This window comes from Vanessa cardui, chromosome 12, assembly GCF_905220365.1.
Source record: "Vanessa cardui chromosome 12, ilVanCard2.1, whole genome shotgun sequence".
Lineage (NCBI taxonomy): Eukaryota > Metazoa > Arthropoda > Insecta > Lepidoptera > Nymphalidae > Vanessa > Vanessa cardui.
In genome coordinates this window covers 8539129-8566087 of record NC_061134.1, presented here as the reverse complement: position 1 = coordinate 8566087, position 26959 = coordinate 8539129, and the positions used below count along the sequence as shown (strand labels likewise).

At 34.5% G+C, this 26959-nt stretch overlaps 1 protein-coding gene across 1 annotated transcript; it reads left to right on the top strand.

Moving 5' to 3' along the window:
• The first annotated feature begins 387 nt into the window (after window positions 1-387).
• Window positions 388-26959, top strand: LOC124534045 (arf-GAP with coiled-coil, ANK repeat and PH domain-containing protein 2). Its single transcript, XM_047109682.1, has 20 exons — window positions 388-601; window positions 701-817; window positions 1036-1209; window positions 1815-1899; window positions 2097-2240; window positions 9736-9831; window positions 12059-12318; window positions 13791-13907; window positions 14580-14750; window positions 15597-15703; window positions 16882-16970; window positions 17252-17346; window positions 18504-18647; window positions 18770-18840; window positions 19598-19729; window positions 21104-21261; window positions 21654-21767; window positions 22144-22250; window positions 23828-23973; window positions 26089-26959. The coding sequence occupies exons 1-20, from the start codon at window positions 549-551 to the stop codon at window positions 26109-26111; spliced, it is 2403 nt and encodes an 800-aa protein (XP_046965638.1). The 5' UTR covers window positions 388-548; the 3' UTR covers window positions 26112-26959.

Below are 26959 nucleotides of genomic sequence, written 5' to 3'. Positions count from 1 at the left end.
TAAAACGACGCCTATTTTTGCAAATGTCTATAATTCTAAAATTAGATCCAACGAACAAAGTATTGAACAAACGTACTCAATACCTTGTCCTTGCATGCTAGCCTAACATATACTTCATATGCATGCAGCATAGTGCAGCTTAAAAGTTCAGGCAGTGTAAACGATTTATAATTATCCAATTCCTTAAACATTGAACTATGTAAAAATAATTAAAATAGATTCGATAAACTTTATTTTATGTTGAGAACCCAAATATTTTAAATTCTTCTAATGATAATCAAAATAATTAAGGACTTGTTAATCAGTACCATATCAATTCAAATATCTACAATGTTTTATTTTTAGTCTGTTGAGTTGTGTCAGTTTAATGTTATTAATTTTTATCACAATCAGTTTTTTTTGTCTGTGGTTTGGTTGGTGTAGTTTTGTTCGTGTTACAATTTTTCTCAAGATTTATCAGTACTAGTAAGATTAATACATAGTGTAGACAATGAATAATTGTCTCTAACTAGTGTAGTTCGTCCAAAACAATTGTTATAACTTGAAAAATGAAACCTTTAATAGATTTTGATGAATGTCTCAGAGACTCCCCAAAATTTAGGTAAGAAAGCAATGAAAGTTACTTATTGATAGAAAGTGAAATTTCGTACGTGTTATGTTTATTAATTGAAAAATTGCTTCTAACATTATATGAATTTAGGGAACAGCTGGAAACCGAAGAGGCTAGTATCGAGGCTTTAGAACAAAAGCTTGACAAAGTTTTAAAAAATTGTTCTGTTATGATCGAAACAGGCAAAACATATATGAGTCAGAGAAGGTAAGCTTTTTAATCGTGTTGTTATTGTTTTTCTCCAGATGTTAAATATTCATGAAGTCGATTTTATAGTAACGCAAACTTGATTTTAAACTAGAGTTTAAGTTACTTTACGCATATTAATAAACACTTAAGTATATTATATAGAATAAATAGATGGTTGTTTAAAGTTAAATTTTAACTTACCATTGTTTATTTATGTATATATTTTTTTCACACAGCACATTTACGAATGCACTATGGGACCTCACCAGCACCTTCTCAGAGGATGCAACAGTCCAAGCCTCCCTCAACCGCATGATACATGCCTTGCAAGAAATGACCAAGTTCCATTCAATATTATTGGATCAGGCATCACGAACTATACTCAAGAATCTTACAGCTTTCATCAAAGTGTATGTATTTGTTTTGATTTTGTATCATAAATTAAAATGTAAAATAAGAATAATTCGACAATTAAGATAATATATAAATTACAAAATAAGTCAAAGTGTTAGTTATAAATGTAATAGGAATATATTAAATTGTTTTGAGATATCATAAAATTTGATTGGAGATTGACTGTTTATATTTAGATTTCCTTGGCTATACTGGGGAGAGTATGTTTGTTTTAAAGTTCATTGACTAAGTAATAAAGTCCAACAATATCTTAGAATATTAACACAACATGATTTAAAACATTTGGGCATATTTTTATACAAAATTGTCCTATTAGTGTTTGTTACTTTTTAATAATATATTGTTAGGATTTATTTGTTTATATTTGGCAAATTATAGAAAGACATATGCCAAGACAGACTTCCGGTCAGTAGAAATAATTTAATAGTATGCCTCAATTTTATAAACCAATTTATGAAGCTAACTTTTAAAAATAGAGTTAGTCATAAGTCAATATTTTTTTTATGTATATTAACATGTATAATAAGTTACAGTAGACTGAGTCATTCTGGTCACTGATATTATTTACACACACCTATTGAATGTTGCTCTTCCTTTTCAGCGATATAAAGGGTGTTAAGGAAAGTAAACATCACTTCGATAAAATCTCAAATGATCTGGACTTAGCTTTAAATAGAAACTCACAGGTAAATAAAAAAAAAAAAATTGTTCTCAATAACATAATATGATCTTCTTTGTGTGCATGTATACACAATATATGTATGTACTATAATATTAATAAAATATTTTCGATATACATATTTTTTTCTTTACATTATATTTTAGTCATTTCTGTTTTATATGAAAAAAATCATTGTTAATTTATTATTGTCATACAAAACAGGTATCTCGACATAAACCAACTGATGTGGAGGAAGTGGTGAATCTCTTACTAGCAACTCGTTCCTGCTTTCGTCATACGGCCTTAGATCATGTGCAGAAGATTACAATGTTGCAGGCTCGGAAGAGACATGAAATACTGGCCACTGTGAGTTCCTTTTATATATCTATAATAATAAATATGATAATAGGCCATTTGACTGTAACCCAGTAAAAGTTGTTTTTATTTTGTTTCTCGTATATATTTTCCGAAATATGTCAAATTAAAAATTCCAAATTTAAATAGCGCGCGAAAGCGGTACTTTGCCAATATGGCGCTGCAATGGGGTCGGTGATGTCACTTGCCTGTATTTTAACCTGTGGTACATGTAGTAGGCAAGCAAGGTTAACAAGCAAGCGACTTCATAATAAGCCCAACCAATCAGAAGCGTTTTGTGTCACGTGAAAAATGGATTTTCAAATAATTTAAGTATTTTGTTTTTCAACTTTCCTCAGACTCATAATATACACAGATTACAATAATTGACGCTTTATTTTTCGCATTGTCAAATAGCCTATAATATTGTCATTGTACTATAACATAAACATTTGTAGGCATTTTTGAAAAATTATGTCTTATAAGCTTCTTAAATATAATTTAAGTACAAGTATGTGTGAATGAACATTTCAATGATATAATTAAATACTAATAAGGAGAAAGATTGTTAATATAATTGAATTCAAGGCAAAGTTGCTTAGTTCCAGAGTTTCACGCCTTCCCTTACGATACCTAATAAGAGAATAACAAAACACTCAATTTGGTATAATGTGAAAATTGACTTTATGGATAGACAGATAAAAAAAAATATTGTCCGTGTATTGTATACAAAAACCTTCCTCTCGAATTACTCTATTTTTTAAAACAAACCGCATCAAAATCCTAATTTTAAAGTTCTAAACATAGGATAGCATAGGGACAGCTGTAAATAACAACTGTATACAACTTTGTAAATAAAATTTTCAACAAGAAAATGATTTTCAATTTCCATAGTGCTTTAGAATGGAGGCAATCAGCGAAGTGCATCTACTTATAAGTTATATGTATAATAATAGTATGTACTAAAACCTTTCGAAAGTTACAGATGAATATTGCGCGAAATAGTTTTATACTTTATGATTGTTACGCACTACAACTAATTACTGTCTAAATTCAATGTTTATCACATATAATGTACGTGTTAAATAAAAAGAAACCGTTTTTTTATTGGTTAACAAACGATGTTTTGCGAATTAGTTAATAAGTGCTAATGTTTTTAACTTATATAATCGAATAAACTAACACGATTAACATCGCTGCTAGTATCGTATTAACGTAACTTGAGACATTTAATATATAAATTTAATTAACTGTATCGAAACAACATAAGAAACTGTCTTGATTATTAAAAAAACTAGTCTAGTCTTTGCGCGGGACCTAAGTTTTTTTATTTTAAATTTTTTATCTTTTATTTGTAATTTTTTTTTGCGACATGCTTAACAAATGTCGTTCTATCTTACCTTACTAACAAAAAAAAACATAATAAATTATACACCTACACCTTTCTTACGAATCCATCTGTCTATTAGTGGAAACTGCATGAAAATTCGTTCAGTAGTTTTGGAATTTATCGCGAACACACAGACACACACGTGATATACAAGACAGTTTTTTAGTTACAGTTTCATGTCTGAGTTTTAGTTAAAAAATGTATTATCCGGTTACAAATTGTTATTTTATTCTTTATAATACGATACGCGGTGAATAAAATATATAATTATAAATATATGATACAGGTGCATGTTACGTAAATCAAAGCTGTATAATTTAGACGGAAACGCGTGACTCAGTGGCACAACAATGAATGTAATTGGCTACGCAACTATCTCGCTCGGTAAATAACTGCGGTCTTATCGACTTTTTTACACACATAAGTTTGAAATGAAAATATAGTTAATTATTTCAGTTATCTTCTCGATATAGTTGTGCTTTGAATATATTTTTTTATTTATTCATGTTCCATGATCGTTAATAAATAGGAATTTATTTTAATATACATATGCATGATGACTTATCAAACAACATACTTTTTCGTAAAATTCCTTGGTGGTAGGGCTTTGTGCAAGCCCGCCTGGGTAGGTACCACCCACTCATCAGTTATTCTACCGCCAAACAACAATACTCAGTATTGTTGTGTTCCGGTTTGAAGGGTGAGTGAGCCAGTGTAACTACAGGCACAAGGGACATAATATCTTAGTTCCCAAGGTTAGTGGCGTATTGACGATTTAAGGAATAGTTAATATTTCTTACAGCGTCATTGTCTATGGGTAATGGTGACCACTTACCATCGGGTGGCCCATATGCTCGTCCGCCAACCAATACCATAAAAAAACAAAAAAAAAACAATTCTAAATACAAAATAAAAAGAATTAAAAACGATAAATTATGTTACGGCTTCGACGAAAACACTATTTATTATAATAAAATATATAATTAACTTAAAAATTGTAGAATCGTTGCAATATAATGTTTATTCATGTTTTCTCCGAAAGAGATTAGTCGCATGTAAAGGAAATACGATGTGGACAATATTACACAAAGTACAAACGAATCGAAAGTTTTATTGCACAGTAATAACCACACAAAATAAGGCATGAGTTAGTAACATTTTAATTATAACAATGGTTTGTCTATTAATAAGTAATTATGGGAATACAAATCTAATCTCTTTTGCTATGGAAATTTGATTAACTAACCTAATCACTCTTCCTTACATATTAATAATATAATAACAAAATAATCTTAATGATAAAACCACTTCTTATTAAAACTAAAGCATGTTCTGCTATTTTGTGAGAACGCAACGCAAGTAAAGTAAAGTAACAGCCCGTAAATGACCCACTGCTGGGCTAAGGCCTCCTCTCCCATTAAGGAGAGGGTTTGGAACATATTCCACCACGCTGTTCCAATGCGGGTTGGTGGAATACACATGTGGCAGAATTTCGACGAAATTAGACACATGCAGGTTTCCTCACAATGTTTTCCTTCATCGCCGAGCACGAGATGAATTATAAACACAAATTAAGCACATATGTATATATAGTGGTGCTAGCCTGGGTTTGAACCCGAAATCATCGGTTAAGATGCACGCGTTCTAACCACTGGGCCATATCGGCTCATTAAAATAATTTAATATTAGGTGCTATACATTATTTTAAAAAATAATTCATAGTACCCATTTTTCCATTTACGTATTCAAAATTGAAGAACTTGTACCCAAACAATCTTTCCTTACATTAAAAATATGTAGATATAATTTATAAAAAAATACCCAATGTACATTCTTTTAGTTCAAGCAAACTTCGTACTAAATAACAACAAAAACAATTCAGTCTTTTAGTCGTGAAAGCGTAACAGACAGTCAGAGTCATTTTAGCATTTGTAATATTGGTATACTAAATATAGTAAGATTAGTATAGTTATTGGTATAGATTATAAAGGAACGTGTGTTTGTTTCGTTTAATACGTATTATTCCTTCGGTGATCTAATGGCTAAATATGAGGCCGCATATCCCGAGGCGAATCTCAAGTTGTGCCAGTAAAAAGTTATAAGATTTTTCTATCGAAAAACGTTCAGTAATAATCCGAATTAAAAAGTCGTAAAGTCTTAAAGCTTTTGGTTCCAGAACATGCTCGTTCCGCTTGAGTCGACTTGGCTGGTCCATCGGATTATTAACACCACTGTGCATACGGACACTTGTTGCACCCGTCGATCTATACTTATAGTAAAATCGGAGCGTCTGTTTGTAATATTTAAAAAACCAATAATTTTTACTTAGTGCATGTATTTGTACACACGGTACATATACGAAAATAACATGTTTTAAAATTTTTGGTCGTCTGTTTTGGCTAATCACTGAAATGGCTGGACCGATTTTGATGGGACTTATACGGGCAGAATTCAAAAGCGTATGAAGTGGGGGGCAACTGCTACCTAGTAATTATATACATATAATAATATGTCCTGTTAGTGGGGTGGTCTCTCTTGATTGGCCCTCGTGACATAATAATGAACCAAAATCTCATGCTACCTACATCAATATGCATCCTTTTGTTAGTTCTAAACAATAATTGGAAGAACAAAAAACGAACAAAGAACGTACAAGGCTATTGCTGATTATTATTTACTTGTTCTTTGAGAGTCACTGCAATGTAACATTTGAATTATTTTATAAGTTATTGAGAGCGCATTTATTTTATAAGTGAATATGATAGTGAACAATATATAGTATAAGATTTTAAATTAACATAGTTATTTTTATTATTACAGTTATTAATTACGAGATATTTACCATTTTTTTTATTTTGATCCCTTGGAGTTGAGATATCGATATTTCGTGTCGATAATCCGATGTCTCGTGAACAAGACATTCGTAGATAATGTCGAAATATCAAGCTCCAATGGATAAAAAAAAAAACATGGTAAATATTCCGTAATTAATAACTGTAATAATCTATAGTATATTCCATTCGCTTGACAAGAGCCAAAAAACAACATTTGATTTCGAAGTGAGAGAGCTTGATTAATCTATTTTTTTAAATAAAATGATAGTGGTTATATTAGTCGAATAGTACTGTATCATAAATAAAGATATGTTAGTCAAGAACTGTTAGCAGTGCACATAATAGCTGGGCTATTAGCAAATCGCGTGGCATACGTAAACTTAAGGTATGTTTATCTTTATTCCTTCTTCGATAAGAAATGACTATGCAATAAGGCAAAATAATAATAGGCTAGATAAGGCACGGGGTGTTATGAATAGGGATATATTATGGATACTTATAATTTTGTGATGGTCAACTAATTTAAACTTTTAAAAAATACGTTGGACTTCCGTTATGTTTATCAAACAACAATTAGTAAAGTAACTGAAATTTGATACTTTGATTTGTTGAATTATTTTCCTTCACAAATCTAGATTATAACACTATTATAGGATATTTATATTCCGTGGCTATGTGTAAGTAAGAAAGTATCAGCCTGTAAATTTCCCACTGCTGGGCTAAGGCCTCCTCTCCCATTGAGGAGAGGGTTTGGAACATATTCCACCACGCTGTTCCAATGCGGGTTGGTGGAATGCACATGTGGCTGAATTTCAATGAAATTAGACACATGCAGGTTTCCTCACGATGTTTTCCTTCACCGCCGAGCACGAGATGAATTATAAACACAAATTAAGCACATTTGTATAGTGGTGCTTGCCTGGATTTGAACCCGAACTCATCGGTTAAGATGTACTCGTTCTAACCACATGGCCATCTCGGATATGTGAAACTCACTAAATCCTTCTGTCTTACTATAGCTAGTTAGGTCATTGTACAGTCAGAGTAAGAAAACCTTCGTCAGTTTTCAAATTAGTTCCTTAATCAAGTCTTAATCTCTTAGTATCTTTTGAATCTAAACATCAAATCATTGCGACGCAATATGTCATTCTCTATCGGTAAAGCTAATAAAGTATCGCTCATAATGAGCACACGAAAATAGATCTTAATGTGACGAACCTTTCCTTACCCTGACTGTACTTAAAACAGTCAGCCCCACGCAAGACAAACGAGCCAGCTATTGACTTTTATTAATTAAGGATTAAAAAATCGTTTTTTTTTTGAATGAATAATATAATTAAAGCAATTGTGATTTTTATTAAGAAGTAATTATTTCGTAGCGAACGTTCAGTAATTTGTAAAGTTTTTGAAACGATAACGAAATAATACGACGTTGTATGTTAATTAAGAAAATGGTTGCCACCTTTTTGTCACGATTAAACAAACAATAGAAACACATGAAGGCTTTATAAAAAAAACAGCTATTTTAACTGATTAATTATGACACGTTTAAATTAACAACAAAAAACACAAACAGGCTTGTATTGTGTGCGTAAATAATAATTACATTTACTATTTTTTTTTATATTTATGTGTCAAGAATTATAATTAAAATTATATTCAAGCGGCTCTACTTTGTTTAACGTATTAAAATACTTATCAGAATACCATTTTTTTTTATAAAAATTGGCCAGCTTATAAGTGGGCACCATTAACGATAAATATTAACATTGCAAGTGAAAGTAGCTGATATTTATGTCAATCAAAATAAGTCAATAAATTTGTAACACAAGCGTGGAAGTTTTGAAGATCACTTGTTGAATGTGTTAAGACACAGAATCAGAGGAAATTACTTTTAACATATTCAAAAGAATGTTTGTTCGTAATTGGATTTTTTCAGATTATTATATCAAATCCTTTATCATATAATCATCTGTTAAAATGGTCCTGGATTTATATATAATAGCTATAAATGATAATATTTAAACAAAACGAAGAAGGACCAATGGGACTGATTTACCTGCGTAGGACAATAGTTCCAAAGTTATAAAAGAAAAAAGAAATTATCACCAATGTTTTGTCCGCTTTGCTGTTCCAACTAAACTGGTTGAATAAATGATTAGTATGTGGTACATATCTAAAGATGCTTGCTTACAGACGTATCATCAGTGAACACCATCACCATACAGTAATAACCTGCATACATCGCAGAGCTCGACTAAGGCCTTCACTTTTAAGGGGATGATTTCAAAGAAATATCGTTTCTACATGTGTTTGAATTTGGAACTTCCAGTTAAATTTCTTTTATAAAAAAAATAGTTGAGCTTTCTAGACAATTAAATCTTATTGTATCGACAATCAACTTATAGCTATACTTAATTAGATTTGGACTGTGATATTGTTTTTGATTACATTTGTTTTCATAACTGTTTGTACAAGTGTACTCAAATTAAAACATTCTAAATGGAGCGTTATTTATTCGATAAAAGATACCGTATCGAGTAATCGTCAATTAGTCACTGATAGTCTTCCTACGAATCACTGCTTAATAGATTTCGTCGATCGCAACTTGCAAGGTTGTGCCCAAGTGACTAATGTACCGCGCAATCAGATTACGGCATCTTGTGGCGACAGTTTGTTTAAATGTTTATTTCACGTAAATGAAATTGTGTTATTAAATGGATAACTATAAATTATTGCAGTGAATATCAGTAATTATGAGTGTTTAATGTGCTGCGTTTTAACATCGAATGTAGGCTCGTGATGTGTGATCCGAAATAATTGTGAGTGCGTCATCGATTCAATAATATTTATACGTAATTATTGTACGTAATATTAATTCGTTATTAAATGAACTCTTAAAGACCTGTGTCGCTTTGGATAACATCATCACGTTGGTTTTTCTTCATGTAATTTTTAGTAAAAAAAAATTACATGAATGATATATTTACGGTTTTAAACTTAAGTTTTAAATTAAGTATGTGGTTTCCTAACATAACGAAAAAGAAATATCAAATTTTCAGAGTATATATTTTTTGTTTAGAAAAGATAAAAAACTGTTTTTTATTTATTTATGAGATAGAAGTGGTTCTTTGATTATATGCCCATATTTAATATATAATAAATTTTGCTTCTAACAAGAGGACTTAAACTAAAAGTGCGTCTTACGAGTTTCACGACGATAAATAGTGAGTTCATTAAGTACATATATCGATGAATGTATTCGATAATATCTGTGTTTCAGTTCCTGTCGTATTTGCAAGCGTGCTGCACCTACCATCACCAGGGTACCGATCTGTCGGAAGATCTGGAACCTTTTCTTAAGTTAACAGCTGACGAGGTGAGATCCTTGTATATATCAATTTTATAATTATGTTCAACTAATTTATTGTTGTCTATTCCAATATGGACAGTAAATGACTTAAAGGATTTGTAAAGGATCGTTTCGAATATTTTCCAGTGTTCATGAATATTTGTTATTGAGAGAAATCTGTTGAAAAGTTATGAATACAATACAATATTAATAACCTACATCGCGAAAGATTAAAGTTTATTGTAGTTAATCATTGATATATTTATCTAATCAAGTAATATAGTCAAAAGACCTTACTAATAATACCGGAAATAATACTTTTTGAAATTCAAGTGTAATGTACGTTAATCGCAGCTCAAACGAATTAATATCTAATGTAATTTTTTATTACAGTGTAAACTCTATATAACGACACTGAAGGGACTGTGCATTTTATGGCGTTATAAAGAGTGGTCGTTAAATGAAGAGAAGAAAAATCAGAATTCGAAAAAAAAAATTATTTTAGTCTATTGTTAGTAGTTATGTACAAAATATATATATATATATATATATATATATATATATATATATATATATATATTTATATATCTTATTTGAACGCTATTGCGTATACTCTGTTATTTTTGTCTGACGCCTTTTGCTGGACGACCAATTTTGTTGTATATGTTTAATTTTTTTATTTATATCTTATATAAAGGAAGTAATTTTCCAATAATTTAGCTGCTTTCAGAACTTCTTTAACGCTTGGCGGAGGCTCAAGCTCATCCGTCTCATCTTCTTCATCTCTTTATTCTTGAACCTCAGTTTTTTCTCATTGAATCCAAAATTTCTATGTCTGTGAGTGAAGCCGTTGTAAACAGGCAGTTGTCTACTTCGATGTAGGTTTGAAAATTTACCGTATTTCCTGCCATGTTGACCTGCTGAATCCACTCAGTTAATGGAAGGTCGTCGTCGCTATCAAACTCAAGTTCTGTTTCCACCTCATCAATCGTAGAATACATATGATAACGTTGTAATCCATGACTCATACTTATAAGGCATGGTCACAGTCTACACGTGCAAGCAATCCCAATTTGTAAACAAATTAACGAATTTCTTAAAAAGTTCCTAATGCGTGGCTAGAATAATAAAGCGACAAAAGAACGTACACAGATGCGCAGTTTTTTCTAATTTTAGCAACTTAAAAGGAAAAAAACTTAATTTTTATTTCTCAATTTTTGTCGTTATTGAGAGTGGGTGTGATGCTATGTAGAGTGTATCATTGTATGGAATACAAGCTAAACCAACTAAAACCAATTGATTTCGACGCTTTAGAGAGTTTGCCGTTAAATCGAGTGACGTTACATGGAGTTTACACTGTATTATTTTTTACTTGGTAACACTGAAAGCCTTTTATATAAACAAAAAAAACTAATATACTTAACTGTTTTGTCTTTGTCCATTTATTTATACATGTAAAATTATAAAATGAGAGTGAAAGTTAAAGCAATGTGTGACATAATATTAAAATTAAGGTTTTGAATATGGTTATGAATAAAAAGTAACGCAATAATGTCCTGATGGCCGTATATGGCGTGTCAGTGCGTGACGAGCAAGGGAAGTAGGGTTTTACAATGGCGCCATACAGAATTAGATAATTATTCAATTTGTTCACACAATAATTACATATTTTTAATATACAACCTTATAAATTACGTATTTTAAATGATATTTAAATGGTTTGATAAAGTACACATTTCTACCGGAAAGAAAAATTTAGTGTAACTCCTAATTAAATACATAATTTTAGTAAAAAAACGATGATAAAAATAATTGGCATAAAATAAATTAAATATTGTATCATGCACGAAGTATTTAGTAATATTTACTATATATGTACTTAGTACTTATGGTTAATAATCTCAAAAACGATTTGATTTGTAAATGACTTACATATATATAACTATTATAAACAGAATGATTACTGAAATATAATAAAGAATTCCGTGAAGGCTGATATATGAGTAACAGGCAACAAAAATGTTTTCGTAAAAGTATTATATTGAGTGCTAACACGAAAAGTAACTGGTCTATAGAGTTGCATGATAAGTAGCATTATTACAGCCAATACTAGACAAATATGAGTGTAATTAAAATTAAACACATATTTGCTTATTATTAATTACAAATCCTAATCATCATATCATGGAACGATCAAGAAAGTATTAATAACAAGCAATTTAATGCCAGACACTGACTAATTGGTGCATTGCAGGTTGCAACAATGCGTAACGATACGAAAATACTCGACAAGGAGATGGAAAATAGACACACAATAGTTAATAGCAAAGACACCGTTTTGCCGAGTTGTAAATCGGTTCCCACTGAACGTGATAGTAAGGATGGACTTCTGAGTACGCCCTCGTTGAAGAACTTGCCCAGGATGCAGGGGTATCTGTTCAAGAGGACGTCGAATGCCTTCAAGACGTGGAACCGTCGATGGTTCTATCTGTACGATAATCGTCTCGTGTATAGGTGAGTGTAGCAGTCGCTCGTCACGCTAGAGCTTGAAGGCTGGTTAAGTGGGACGTGAACGATGGTCAGGGTCTTCGGAATTAGCATAATATGCGCAGTATTTGTTTTAAAATTATAGATAATGTAATGGTTCATTATGAAATAATTTTAATTTGTAACTTACTAGCGACCCGACCCGGTTAGGACGGCGCAATGCTGATACTTAGTATAGTAGATAATGTCTAAATTATCAGTGTTTCTTTACTATATATGTATACTATTACTATATTCGTATTATATTATACAAAAACCTCTCGAATCACTCTGTTTATTAAAAAAACCTCATAACCCGTTGCGTAATTTTAAAGATCTAAGCATACATAGAGACAAACGGAAAATTTGCTATAGAACGTAGTGTTTAAAATGTGTCTTACTTGGTGGTAGGGCTTTGTGCAAGCCCGTCTGGGTAGTAGGGCTTTGTGCAAGCCCGTCTGGGTAGGTACCACCCACTCATCAGTTATTCTACCGCCAAACAACAGTACTCAGTATCGTTGTGTTCCGGTCTGAAGGGTGAGTGAGCCAGTGTAACTACAGGCACAAGGGACATAACATCTTAGTTCCCAAGATTGGTGGCACATTGACGATGTAAGGAATAGTTAATAATTCTTACAGCGTCGTTGCCTATGGGCGATGGTGACCACTTACCATCAGGTGGCCCATATGCTCGCCCGCCAGCCTGTAACATAAAAATAAAAAAAAATAAAAACATAAAAATAGTGTACTTTTAAATGTGTCGCTTCGATGTGGATTATTTGCTTAATATTGAGTGTCGTACTACAAAATAACCAAAACAAACTGTTCAACTTCATGATCTTGGTGTGCGTGACAACTACGCATGACACTGCCCAAAAGTTATACTACTTTACGCGCTATGTAATCAGTGGCCAATGTTGGCTATTATTTATTTCTTGTCATTGACAAATAAGTATTTTATAAAAAAAAAGTGACCGTAAGATATTCCATAGTTTATAAATAACAAATTCAATTTTTTTTTAACTTTGTCAGCTTAAAACATTTTTTGAAAACATGACGAATTGTGTAAAAAATACAGGAGTACAAAGTCTTAATACTTTTAAATCAGTAAAGCTTTGATAATTTTATCGTTTTTCCCAATGAAATTATAATAAACAGATATGTTATATCCATACTAAACAACAGAAAAAAGTGTGCCGCGCCGGGGACCCTTTATTTTACATTTCGTTACAAATAAAAAGGATAGCTCGATAAAAACAACAAGTAAAAGGGATAACTAGATGTTTTAATTACGCCAAACGTATTACTACGTAATTATGATGTAATACTACGTAAAACGACTAAAGGCAAACGTCCCAATTGGGACGTTTTCTAGTCTTCATTTTTTGCGCGCTAATAACATATCTGTTTACTAGAATATCATTGTTTTTTTCATTAAAATTGTTATATTTGTTTTTCAGGAAACGAACGGGCGAGCTCAACGTGACGGTGATGGAGGAGGACCTGAGACTGTGCACGGTGAAGCCGGTGCTCGACGGCGAGAGGCGTTTCTGTTTCGAAGTCCTGTCGCCTTCCAAGTAACGAGATTATTGATTATACATGATAATCTAATACTTATGTCGAGTATATTGTAGTTTTCGTCTATATTAATATTATAAATTTGAAAGTAACTCTTTCTGTATGTCTGTCTGTCGCTCTTTCACGACCAAACCTGTGAACCGAATTTGATGAATTTTTTTTATATAAGCCAAATTAAACTTCAATTAAACATGGCTACTTTTTGCCTATAACATAACCACCAACCGTCCAATGCGAGCCAAGCTGCGGGCGACAATTAATTGGGTCGATCAGGATCAAGGGCGAATCCGATCCGCAGTCGATAACCGCTTATAGTAAGACACAAATTAGATGTAGCATCGGAAAATGCAATGGAATGAAAATAAAACCGATTACTGCCGATTTACACAACCAATAGAAATAGCTCCCTATCGCGCCATTCGACGCTATTCGTCGCTATAGATTCACGCGTCAGAGAAAGCAAGTGCATGTAAATCGACGCGTCAAATTGACGAATATATTAGGTCATATGATATTACAAGTTACTACGTTTGTGCAAAGATCATATTCGCATGAGAAATAAATATTGATAATTTGGGATAGCGTACTCAATTCGGATGTGATCGGTTTTACGAATTTTGCCGATGCGACATCTAAGTTGTGTCGTACTATAAGTAAGGCGACCATTGCAGAAGCCACATGCTCCAAGCGGACTCGGAGGAGATGCTGTCGTCGTGGATCTCGGCGCTGCAGAACGGCATCCGCTCCGCTATCCAGCAGGGCCAGAGCCGCGACAACCCCGACTCGCAGATGGTGCTCGTGCCCGACACGCGCACCACCGCGCCCGCCATGAAGAAGATCAGGTGCGCCGACACCACACACTACCGACCACCTCACGCTACCCGCCACCTCACGCTACGCGCCACCTCATACTACCCGCCACCTCGCATTATCCTCCACCTAACGCTACCCGCCACCGCACATTATACGCCACCTCACGCTACCCGCCACCGCACATTATACGCCACCTCACGCTACCGGCTACCTCACGCTACCCGCCAGCTTGCACTGCTCGCCCCCTCACGGTACTCGCTACCTCGCGCTACCCTCTACCTCGTGCTACCCGCCACCTCGCGCTACCCGACATCTTCCACTACCCGCCACCTCACGACCACCACAAGAGACTATACACTATCATAAAATGAATACTTATGTGTTCTATTCGTTAATTTTATATTGTGTCGCAATCATCCGTTAAGTGCGTCTTAACGGATGATTGCGAGTCCTAACCCTAGACAAACACTGAATTAATCTCGTTCTCGATATCCATCGTATCGATTCCTCGAGAAATCGATCGTGAGGAAAACTGCCTGTGTCTAATCAGTATGGTTGAATATGCGCCAAACCTTCTCTTCAAAGGGAGAGGAGGCCATAGTCTAAAGGCTGTTAATGTTCTTAAAAAAAATCCTTTTTTAATACCACCAGAATGCTTTAATTAAGAAATTTACGAATAACCTTAAAACTGAATATACTTTTAAGGTTATTCCCCCTATGAAAATGTGCACTGAAATACCAAAAAAAAATTATACCTACCATATATGTAGGTAGAAATTTTTAAATGTGTTTATTAATGATAGTTTATTTTTAGTTTTATACCATTGTATTATTGTGTGTATTATTTATTTATTTATGCTCGTTTATTTTTTCAGGATATGGGAACAGTTACTCAGTATACCTGGCAATAATTACTGTTGCGACTGCGGCAGCCCTAACCCGCGCTGGGCCAGTATTAATCTCGGAATAACTTTATGCATAGGTTGGTTATATGGACTTTTTGTATTATCTTTATTATATTTTTGAAAAGAAATAACGATTGTTTTAAATAGAAATTAATGTTGTTTTGTAATATGTTGTTTATTGAAACAAAAACTGTAGTTGTTGCTCTCTAAAGAGATACAACATTAAAAGCTATTGCTTCAATTTCTATTTTAAACAATCGTTATTACTTTTCAAAAATCTTAACTGCTAACTTAAAATGTACAAAAAACCAGGAAGCCTTTTTCTGCAGATTAAATTACATATATAATGAGTACATAGTAAAAAGTGCTGCCTCCATAGATAATAAATTATAGTAAGTAATGAGCAAGTGTAATTATCTATTAAATTAAAAGAAGAGTAAAAGAGCTTCATTTACATATTTTTGTTTGTTACTCTGAGAGACTTCGGTAAGATGTATGTATTAATATAATCTGCGGGCAGTAAACCCTGTCAGGTAATACAGAATTTCCAAATGCTTAAATATATTTTATATGTTAAACTATCTAGCCCGCGATTGTAACCTAAGTTACTCCCTATAATATCAGTTATCTGCCAGTGAAAGTCCCGTCAAAATCGGTCCAGCCGTTCCAGAGATTAGCTGGAAGAAACAAACAGACAGACATAAAATATGTTATTTTGGTATATGTACCGTGTATACATAGATATGCATTAAGTAAAAGGGCTATAGATTAAGAATTTGATAGCGCGATCATATTGATGGTGTATACCAAATAAGTATTCAACTGAGTCGTGATTTAAAATAGGATTTACGACCGACTTCCGCCGGAAGCGTCGAATAACCGAATATTTGTTCCACTTACTACGTTATACTGGTTTGTTATGTTCAAGACTAAAAAAGCCTTAATGTATGTGACATTAAAATAACATCAACCAAATTATAAATGAGGTGAGAAACTAAGATGTTATGTCCCTTGTGCCTGTAGTTACACTGGCTCACTCACCCTTCAAACCGGAACACAACAATACTGAGTACTGTTATTTGGCGGTAGAATAACTGGTGAGTGGGTGGTACCTACCCAGACGGGCTTGCACAGAGCCCTACCACCAAGAAACCACCATCTGTTTTTCGTTACACCAGTATACTGGATTGCAAATTGATGACAGATTTCATTTGAACTTTCCATTGAATTCAACCGCGTAATATTTTTGTTCTAGAATGTTCTGGCATTCATCGTTCACTCGGCGTGCACGTCAGTAAAGTGAGATCGCTCACTCTAGACGACTGGGAACCGGATATTATTAAGGTCATTTTATGATTTATTTACTACATATGTATTTAAGATTATAAATAAAGAAGAAACTTTCATTGTTGATACAGGCAAATTGAAATTTTAATTAGATTGAATTGCCTAAGCCATTATATTGGTTAGAATAGATTGCTTAGTGTTAAGAATGCCTAATTGGACATCTTAGTGGTGTACGATAGAGAATAATATTATTTGGTCTTTGAATTAAAACAAAATAATCATAATGATGAGTTTGATTTTTGAATAGAAAGGAGTAATAAAATATATATATTTTACAGGTTATGGCAGAGCTAGGCAATAAAATAGTTAATTTAATATATGAAGCTAATACAGAAGGGACCACCATCACCAGAGCGACCCCGGATTGCGAAACGTGAGTTGATGAATTGATTTGACAACTATTTGTATTTATTAGTTGTTGTCAAGGTCAAATTTGTATATATACCTTTTCTTCTCTTCCCATTGGAATAGACTATAGCTTGGCAAATTGTCCACCTGACGATAACCCTTTAGATCATCATCAGCCTATTTTTGTCCTCTGCTGGACATAGGCCTCTCCCAGTGACCCTTCAGATATTGGCACTGTAAGGGATTCTAACCATTCCTTAGAACACATTACATCATTATATTCGTATAGTCTATGGACTGATAGTACTAAAAAAGCCTACAGTGCCCTGCGTACTCAATATAACAATGCGTTCAGAGCACTCTTGCGACTGCCGCGCTTCTGTAACGCATCAGCGTTATGTTATGTTATGGCATTTGTCTATTTGAAGAACAAAAGAAACATTACTTACCCATGACCACGAACGCTGTAAAGTGCTCGAAACGTCGGGATGTTAAAAATAATTAATATACGCGATTAAAATCCGTTATAACTAGTTTTATTTCAATGAGTAATAATCGCGAAAATTTAAGACAACATTATTTTCATTTCATTTCATTAGAACGCCAAAACACGTCCAAAGCGTTGGAACTGAGATGTTACGTCCCTTGGGCCGGCAGTTACATAATCCATTTTTCCTTAAATCGGGAACACAATGACACTAAGTATTGCTGTTTGACTGTAGAATGAATGATAAGTAGGTTGTCTACCCAAACTGGTAGATATAATTGTATTGTTTTACTGATGTGTGTATAGTACGACACAAGTTAGATGTCGCATCGGCAAAATTCGTAAAACCGATCACATCCGAATTAAGTACGCTATCCCAAATTATCAATATTCATTTTTATGTGAATATGATCTTTACACAAACGCAATAACGTGTAATATCATATGGCCTAATATATTCGTCAATTTGACACGTCGATTTGCTCTCTCCGGTTGAACTGACGCGAGAATCTATAGCGACGAATAGCGTCGAATGGCGCGATAAGAAGCTATTTCTATTGGTTGTGTAAATCGGTAGTAATCGTTTTTATTGAATTTGCCGATGCTACATCTAAGCTGTGTCGTATTATACAAAGGTATCTTGTGAGTGTGGCTGTTTGTATTTGTAATATTAATGTAAGCGGTTTTGTTTACAGTTCCGTCCGGGAAGCATGGATTCGAGCAAAATATGTGAAGCTCGAATTCGTAAAGAATATTGTAAACACCACAATGTCAGACTCCATACAAGAATCGCCTTTGAGAAATGGCAGACGGTGGTCCGTTCGGAGAGCGAGACGGAGGTGCGTTATAGTGCTATTTGTATGAAAAATTATATATATACTGGCTGAATATTTTTTTTTTAGTTTAGTGATGAGGAATAATATGAATGTGTGTAATTTTATTGAAATTATTCCATTTCTAGAGTACGCGCTCCGCCCGTCGTGCCGGAAACTATACAAGACGAGAAAAGTGACGTCAACAGCAATACCAGCGGTAAAGCAACTGTCCATTGTTTTATACCGTTTGATACTAATCGACCTATTTTAACCGACCAAATTAATCTATATTAATATTAAAAATTTAAAAGTAAATCTGTCTGTCTGTCGCTCTTTCACGAACAAAGCGCTGAACCGAATTTCATGAAATTGTTATGAAGAAAACTTAAACTAAAAGAGAGGACATACTACCTTTTCGCCTGACACTTGATAACCAACACCCTAAAACGCAAACGAAGTCGCGGGCGACTACTAGTAATTTGTAATTAAATTAAGGTATAATTTATTTATTTATTGTAAAAAGTTACACCATCGACTTATCACTAAACACTTAAAAAAAAAAAATATTTAATATGGGTAACATTCGAGGTGATACATCTTTATATGTGTAAACAACATTGACGTTCAAAATTAGTAACCAAACTAATCTATGTAAATATAAAATCTTATTTTAAACTAAATTATATAATAAATTTAAGAATTAAAAATAACTAAAACAAATCATAAAATTTAAAAAAGAACAAAACTTAAACATATTACTTATAGGGTTTGAGATCGAACTATGAGATCTTTGGAATGTTTAACAAAATAATTTATATTATTGTGAAAGATGTCAATATCGCCGTTAGATGACAAGTCATTAAACGAATTCATAAGTCTGTTAATAGGAGCATATTTACCCAAATTTGTTTTAGATGTTGCAGTGATAAAGGGTTTTTCAATCGAATGATAATGGTTTTAATTAATGGTTCCAGCGTCGGAGAGTTCGAGCAAGTCGGACGGCAGCCCCGTGCTTCTCATCGGCACGGAGCTGGCGGCCGAGCGGGCGCTGGATCTGGCGCTGCCCTCCGACCACGACTCCACGGAGGGCGAGGACGACGACATCGGTACCTATCGCATCCCCTACGAGAATACGCTATTTGACAATGCGAAAAATAAATTTGTATTGTAATCAGTGTATATTATTAGTTTAAAAATGGTTATTTAATTTTTTTTTTTTTTATGGTATAGGTTGGCGGACGAGCATATGGGCCACCTGATGGTAAGTCACCATCGCCCATAGACAATGACGCTGGAAGAAATATTAACTATTCCTTACATCGTCAATGTGCCACCAACCTTGGGAACTAAGATGTTATGTCCATTGTGCCTGTAGTTACACTGGCTCACTCACTCTTCAGACCGGAACACAACAATACTGAGTACTGTTATTTGGCGGTAGAATAACTAATGAGTGGGTGGTACCTACCCAGACGGGCTTGCACAAAGCCCTACCACCAATTAAAGTTATTTAATAACGAAACTTGAAAATAAAACTTAATTTATTCATAAATCAAATAAAAAATGCATTTTTTCAAATGTTTGTCACGTGGCACTAAACGCTCCTGATTGGCCGGGCTTATGATGTAGTCACCATCTTGTAAACCTTGCTTTGCTACTAAATATACCACAGATTAAAATACAGCAAAGTGACGCCACCGACACCATTGCAGCGCCATGTTGTCCAAGTAGCGTTTTCGCGCGTTATTAAAATATGGAATTTTTAATATGATATTTTTCGGCAAATATGTTCTAGAAATAAAAAAATCAACTTTTACTGGTTTCCTTATCCTCTACTACATAATATAAAATGGATTGTAAAAACCATTCAAATAGCCTATTCCATTGATGTAACGAACCTCTTTACCGACTCAGTAGAGGATTCTAGTAGCTAAAGAATTATATTTTTTATTTGAAGAAGAAACCAGTCGGGAATCCCTGGTGGGAAACGTTCACCTCTGGCCATAGACATGGGTCTTTATTTATTTTATTTATATATTCTTTATTGGTCGAGTCGAGATGGCCCAGTGGTTAGAAGGCGCGCATCTTAACCGATGATTGCGGGTTCAAACCCAGGCAAGCACCGCTGATTCATGTGCTTAATTCATCTCGTGCTCAGCGGTGAAGGAAACCATCGTGAGGAAACCTGCATGTGACAAATTTCATAGAAATTCTGCCACATGTGTATTCCACCAACCCGCATTGGAACAGCGTGGTGGAATATGTTCCAAAACTTTCTCCTCAAAGGGAGAGGAGGCCTTTAGCCCAGCAGTGGGAATTTACAGGCAGTTGTTGTTGTTTGTATACTCTTTATTGCACACCAATATAGACAAAAAGAATGGGAGTAAAACAAAAACAAAGTAAAGAAAAATGTACAATAGGCTTATCGCTAAAACAGCGATCTAAGTGATACATGGGATCTAAGATGTATGTATTTGCAGGCGCGGAGGACATTTCGGCGCTGTCGGCGGACGCCGTGCTGACGCGCGCTGCGCGTGCGCACAACGTGTGCGTCATGCGCGCCGCGCTGGCGGCCGGCGCAGACGTTGCGCACGCGCACGCACGCCTGCGCACGCCTCTGCACGCCGCCGTGCTCAGCGTGAGTGGCTAGCCGATCACGTGACTGACTGACACATATTAAAGCCGACAATTCAACTTGTATCAAGTCAAAGTCAAAGTCAAAAACCTTTATTCGAAATAGAAGTGTTTACACTTTCTTATTGACTGTCGATAATCTACCACCGGTTCGGAATATAGTACCTCAGACCTGAGAAGAACCGGCGAAAGAAACTCAGCGGGATATTTTTTTTTTTTTTTATAATGTCAATTTATAATTTACAATAATAAACATATTCCTGTTATTTGAAACAGCCTGGAGGCGATCATCTCATTCCCAAGGTGTGCAGTCAACTAGAAAGTCATTAGTGCTGTAATATCCTTTAGCACACAAACGTTCTATAACGATTCTTTTGAATTTTATGATTACTGCAGGGTTCCGTGATGGCGTGCTCGTTTCTGCTCCTCAATGGGAGCAAACTTAATGCTCAGGACGAAGATGGCATGACTCCTTTACATCTCGCAACAGAAGCCGGTCATACCGGACAGGTATATTTTTTACCGCAGTATATATACAATATACATCAACAATCAACAACAACAGCCTATTAATTCCCACTCCTGGGCTAAAGGCCTCCTCTCCCCCTGAGGAGAACATATTCCACCACGCTGTTCCAATGCGGCTTGGTGGAATACACATGTAGAAGAATTTCTATGAAATTTGTCACATGCAGGTTTCCTCACGACGTTTTTCTTCACCGCTGAGCTCGAGATGAATTATAAAGACAAATTAAGCACATTAATCAGCGGTGCTTGCCTGGATTTGAACCCGCAATCATCGGTTAAGATGCACGCGTTCTAACCACTGGGCCATCTCGACTCAATATAGATTATTTATTTTTAAGTGAGTAATGTGTGTGCGCAGGTGTGCCTGCTGCTGCGCTACCGCGCCGACCAGTCGCTGGCGGACGGCGCGGGCCGCACGCCGCTCGACATCGCCGTGGCGCACGCCAACGCCGACATCGTCACGCTGTACGTGACAACACCCCCCCCCCCCCTGTTATTGTTCTCTCAACATTTATTTAAATAGCCAATCCTAATGTAAAGTAAAAGTAAAGTAACAGCCTGTAAGTTTCCCACTGCTGGGATAAGGCCTCCTCTTCGATTAAGGAGAGGCTTTTGGAACATATTCCACCACGCTGTTCCAATGCGGGTTGGTGGAATGCACATGTGTCAGAATTTCGATGAAATTAGACACGTGCAGGTTTCCTCACGATGTTTTCCTTCACCGCCGAGCACAAGATGAATTATAAACACAAATTAAGCACATATATATATAGTGGTGCTTGCCTGGGTTTGAACCCGCAACCATCGGTTAAGATGTACGCGTTCTAACCACTGGGCCATCTCAGCTCAATCTCCTAATGGCAGGAGCCTTATAAATACATACATTATTTGTCATAACTTGAATTGTCGAGATCTGATACAATCCGTGGATTACATTATAGATTCTTGAACATATATGTTTCCAATATTGGTCGTTTTCATCAGAACTTGAAGTGAAAATTAGTTGGAATGGTTTTGCATTATACATAAAAATATATTAATAAAGAAATTTGTTATTGATATTAGAGAATAGCAAGAAATAAGTAAATATTATATCACCTTCTTTACTTTCTCCGCCAATAGAACATTTATACTAAACTTAATATTAAATTTATTTCAATTTTATTTGTTTGAACACGGGCGAATTGACCATTTAACTCTGTAGCATGTACAGGGTTATTGGTAACTCGACGTATATCCGTTAGGAGGTGATAAGGGTGACTATTTGCAATAATTTTAACCCCCATATGCATATTCCAAAAGTGCCAACTATTTTTGAGTTATCACGTTTTTTAGCTTTTTTCAAAATTTGTCAAATATGCAACTTCAAAAATTTATTTAAAAAAAATATCAATTAAAATCTATTTTGTTCTTTTGTTTTATAAAAACGATTAAACACTGGATATTTGTCAATATTTAAACAATAATTATCGGTCCGAATTTAAAAAAGCGAGACGGAAAACGAAATTATTTCAATATTTTTTCCTCAAAAATGCCTTGATAAATAAAAAAATCATTATGGTTCTTGGCCTGCAGATTATTTTAAAAACATAACCGTTTTCTTAGCTTTCCAAAAATGTATAAAAAGAAGGAAATTATTTCAAGTCAATCGAAATAAATTCACCGGAAACGACGCTGGCGGACACTCGTATTCGAACAGGAACGAATTCGTACTAAAGGTCGCCTTTTAAAATTCTCACAAAATTAACTAAAAATAAAAACTAAACTGACATCCTTAATACAAATTTAAAATATAATTTAGAAACAGAAACAGGTCAATAGCTAAGTTATAAAAAATACATTTTGTAATATAGCCTAATGCATATGGTGGTTAAAATTATTGCAAATAATCACCCCTATCACCTCCTAACGGTTATACGTCGAGTGACCAATAACCCTGTATAATATTTAAAATCTTTATTAGTCCCGTTTGGAGAATATGAAATTTAAATTTTACCATTGAAAAAAAAGAATGCTATTAATTTGTTTTTTTAATTGAACAGATTGAGATTAACAAAACTGAACGAAGAGATGCGGGAGAGCGAGATGTCGTCCAACGACGACACGTACAACGAAGTGTTCCGCGACTACACGCAACTCGCGCACTCGCACCCCGAGCGCCTCGTGCGCAGACACAACAACAACGACGGTACGACACACAACAATAACACCACGACGTGCCTTAATTCGATTCGAGTCGAGATGGCCCAGTGGTTAGAACGCGTGCATCTTAACCGATGATTGCGGGTTCAAACCCAGGCAAGCACCGCTGTTTCATGTGCTTAATTTGTCTTTATAATTCATCTCGTGCTCTGCGGTGAAGGAAAACATCGTGAGGAAACCTGCATGTCACAAATTTCATAGAAATTCTGCCACACGTGTATTCCATCAACCCGCATTGGAACAGCGTGGTGGAATATGTTCCAAACCTTCTCCTCAAAGGGAGATTAGGCCTTTAGCCCAGCAGTGGGAATTTACAGGCTGTTGTTGTTGTGCCTTAATTACGTAGGGCTGCCGTTGAGGATACAGAATGAAACCGAACGAATTTAACTTATACGTTTATTTAATTAATTCAATTTAACAATTAATTATTTCTAATTTATAATACGTGACAGTCTGTTCGATGTCAGAACAAAAAGTGAAGTTCTGTAGTCTGAATTACATATTTATAACGAAATCGGTAAATCACTGAATGGTCCCCACGGTATGGTGATTCTTGGTAGCGCTCGATGTTCGGGAGGTATTGCGAAACAAAGCAGCGACGCTGGCAACAGGTGGTAGCTTCAAGGAATGCATGGTGTGATTATTTCTCACGGTATGGTAATTCTTGGTAGCGCTCGATGTTCGGGAGGTCTTGCGAATATTTCTTAACACCTTTAACAACAACAACAACAGTAGACAGTAACAGGACACACCACACTAACATCATGACCACACTACACTTCCCTTTAACCACAGTAGACAGTAACAGCCTATGACTCTCCCACTGCTGGTTGAAGGCTATCTATGAGGAGAAGGCTTGCAAAATTTTAAACCATGCTGCTGAAATGAGAATGTGGTTATTAGCCAGGTTTCCTCACGATGTTTTCCTTCACCGACTACGAGATGAATTTTAAACAAAAGGCATATGAAAATTTAGTGGTGCTTGCTTAGGTTTGAATCGGGTATCAACGGATAAGATGCATGTTCTAACCACTGGCTATTTGACTGGTTTTTAAAATCCATTTTATATTATTTAGTAGAAGTTAAGGAACCCAGTAAAGTTGTTTTTTATTTCTAGAACATATTTACCGAAAAATATCATATGAAAAATTTCATATTTAAATAGCGCCCAAAAACGCTACATGGACAATATGGCGCTGCAATGGGGTCGACGTCACTTTCTTTTATTTTAATCTGTGGTACATATAGTAGTAAAGAAAGGTTAACAAGAAATTGACATCATCATAAGCCCGGCCAATCAGGAGCGTTTTGTGTCACGTGACAAACGTTTGAAAAAATGCATTTTTATTTATGGATGTTTGAATAAATTAAGTATTACTTTTAACTTTCGTGAGTAAATAACGTTTATTTAAACTCATAATATACACTGATTACAATAATTCACAGTTATTTTTTCGCATTGTCAATTAGTATATTTATTTTTCGTTGTTATCACATCACACACGCAAAACACTAAACAGATTTAAGTATTTTTACATCGTCAACTAGTGATCGTTGTTTACGACGTGACGCACATATAATACATTAGTTTTACTCAATCAACCAACGGCCCTAAATCTATAAATATAAATCGGCCCTAAGTCATGATAACCAAGGCAATAAGAAAACAGAAACATTAGACGTCAGGGACATATGATTACATAAACAAGAATGTATAGTACGACACAACTTAGATGTAGCATCGGCAAAATTCGTAAAACCGATCACATCCGAATTAATTACGCTATCCCAAATTATCAATATTTATTTCTCACGCGAATATGATCTTTGCACAAACGTAATAACTTGTAATATCATATGACCTAATATATTCGTCAATTTGACGCGTCGATTTACATGCACTTGCTTTCTCTGACGCCTGAATCTATAGCGACGAATAGCGTCGAACGGCGCGATAGGGGGCTATTTCTATTGGTTGTGTAAATCGGCAGTAATCGGTTTTCTTTTCATTCCATTGCATTTTCCGATGCTACATCTAATTTGTGTCGTACTATATATTATTAATTTTATTATCAATTACATGATTTTGTTATAATTTCAGGTGAACAGGTGAACAGTGAATGACGAATGGAGAAGAAGTTGCGACGTCTGCATCTTTGGTGGCGAGCCGATTGAACCGTCTGATGACAGATGGACGATGGTGACCGAATACAATCCGAATGGTTTATCGTTTACCATTGTTTTATAAATTAAAAGTATAAACAAGCCAGTTCGCTGTACTATACATAAAATACAGGTGGTATTATGTTTGCAGTATATCGATTGTTGTTATAAGTTGTAACGATGTCAGATAATAATCGATTTTATTTTAATGTGATGTGACACAATATTGTCTATTAATGTGTTTAATGAAATCGTTAATAACGAATTACATTAGTATTTTATGATAGATTTATTAAAAAAAGCTGTATTTGTTAAAAAAAAATTCTCATTAATATACTCCAAGTATATATTAAAATTTATTAATTTTGGTATTAAATGATGGAAGTGATCTCTTAAAGAAATAATTGAGGCTTAAAAAATATCACGGAGAAAATATAGCTGCCAAATTCCTAATGTAAAGACTTATTCACCATATCTTCCGGACACATATATATAAATAACTTTAATATAATTATATATTTAATGCCATATGAGTGGTTATGTGATGTGCTTTTATATATTAAACCAAAGATTTGTTTATATATGGATACTGGCTTAGCGTTGTAAGATTGCTTCGGGGTCGGGGAACAGTTACTCTACTATCAAATTTAACGCTTGCCAATACAGAAACTATTTATAAATAGCGGAGACTACTGATATAACAATGGGAAAAGAAAGTAAAAGTCACTTATGACATTATGTCTAATAAATAAGATCATTACCTATATTAACAGTGTGACTAGCACTTGTTTTCCATAACAAGCTCAGTT

Coding starts and splice junctions, on each gene's coding strand:
- LOC124534045 (XM_047109682.1), top strand. CDS start 549: ATGAAACCTTTAATAGATTTTGATGAATGTCTCAGAGACTCCCCAAAA. Junction 9,832..12,058: donor TTAAGTTAACAGCTGACGAG/GTGAGATCCTTG, acceptor GGTGCATTGCAG/GTTGCAACAATGCGTAACGA. Junction 17,347..18,503: donor GCGACCCCGGATTGCGAAAC/GTGAGTTGATGA, acceptor TTTTGTTTACAG/TTCCGTCCGGGAAGCATGGA.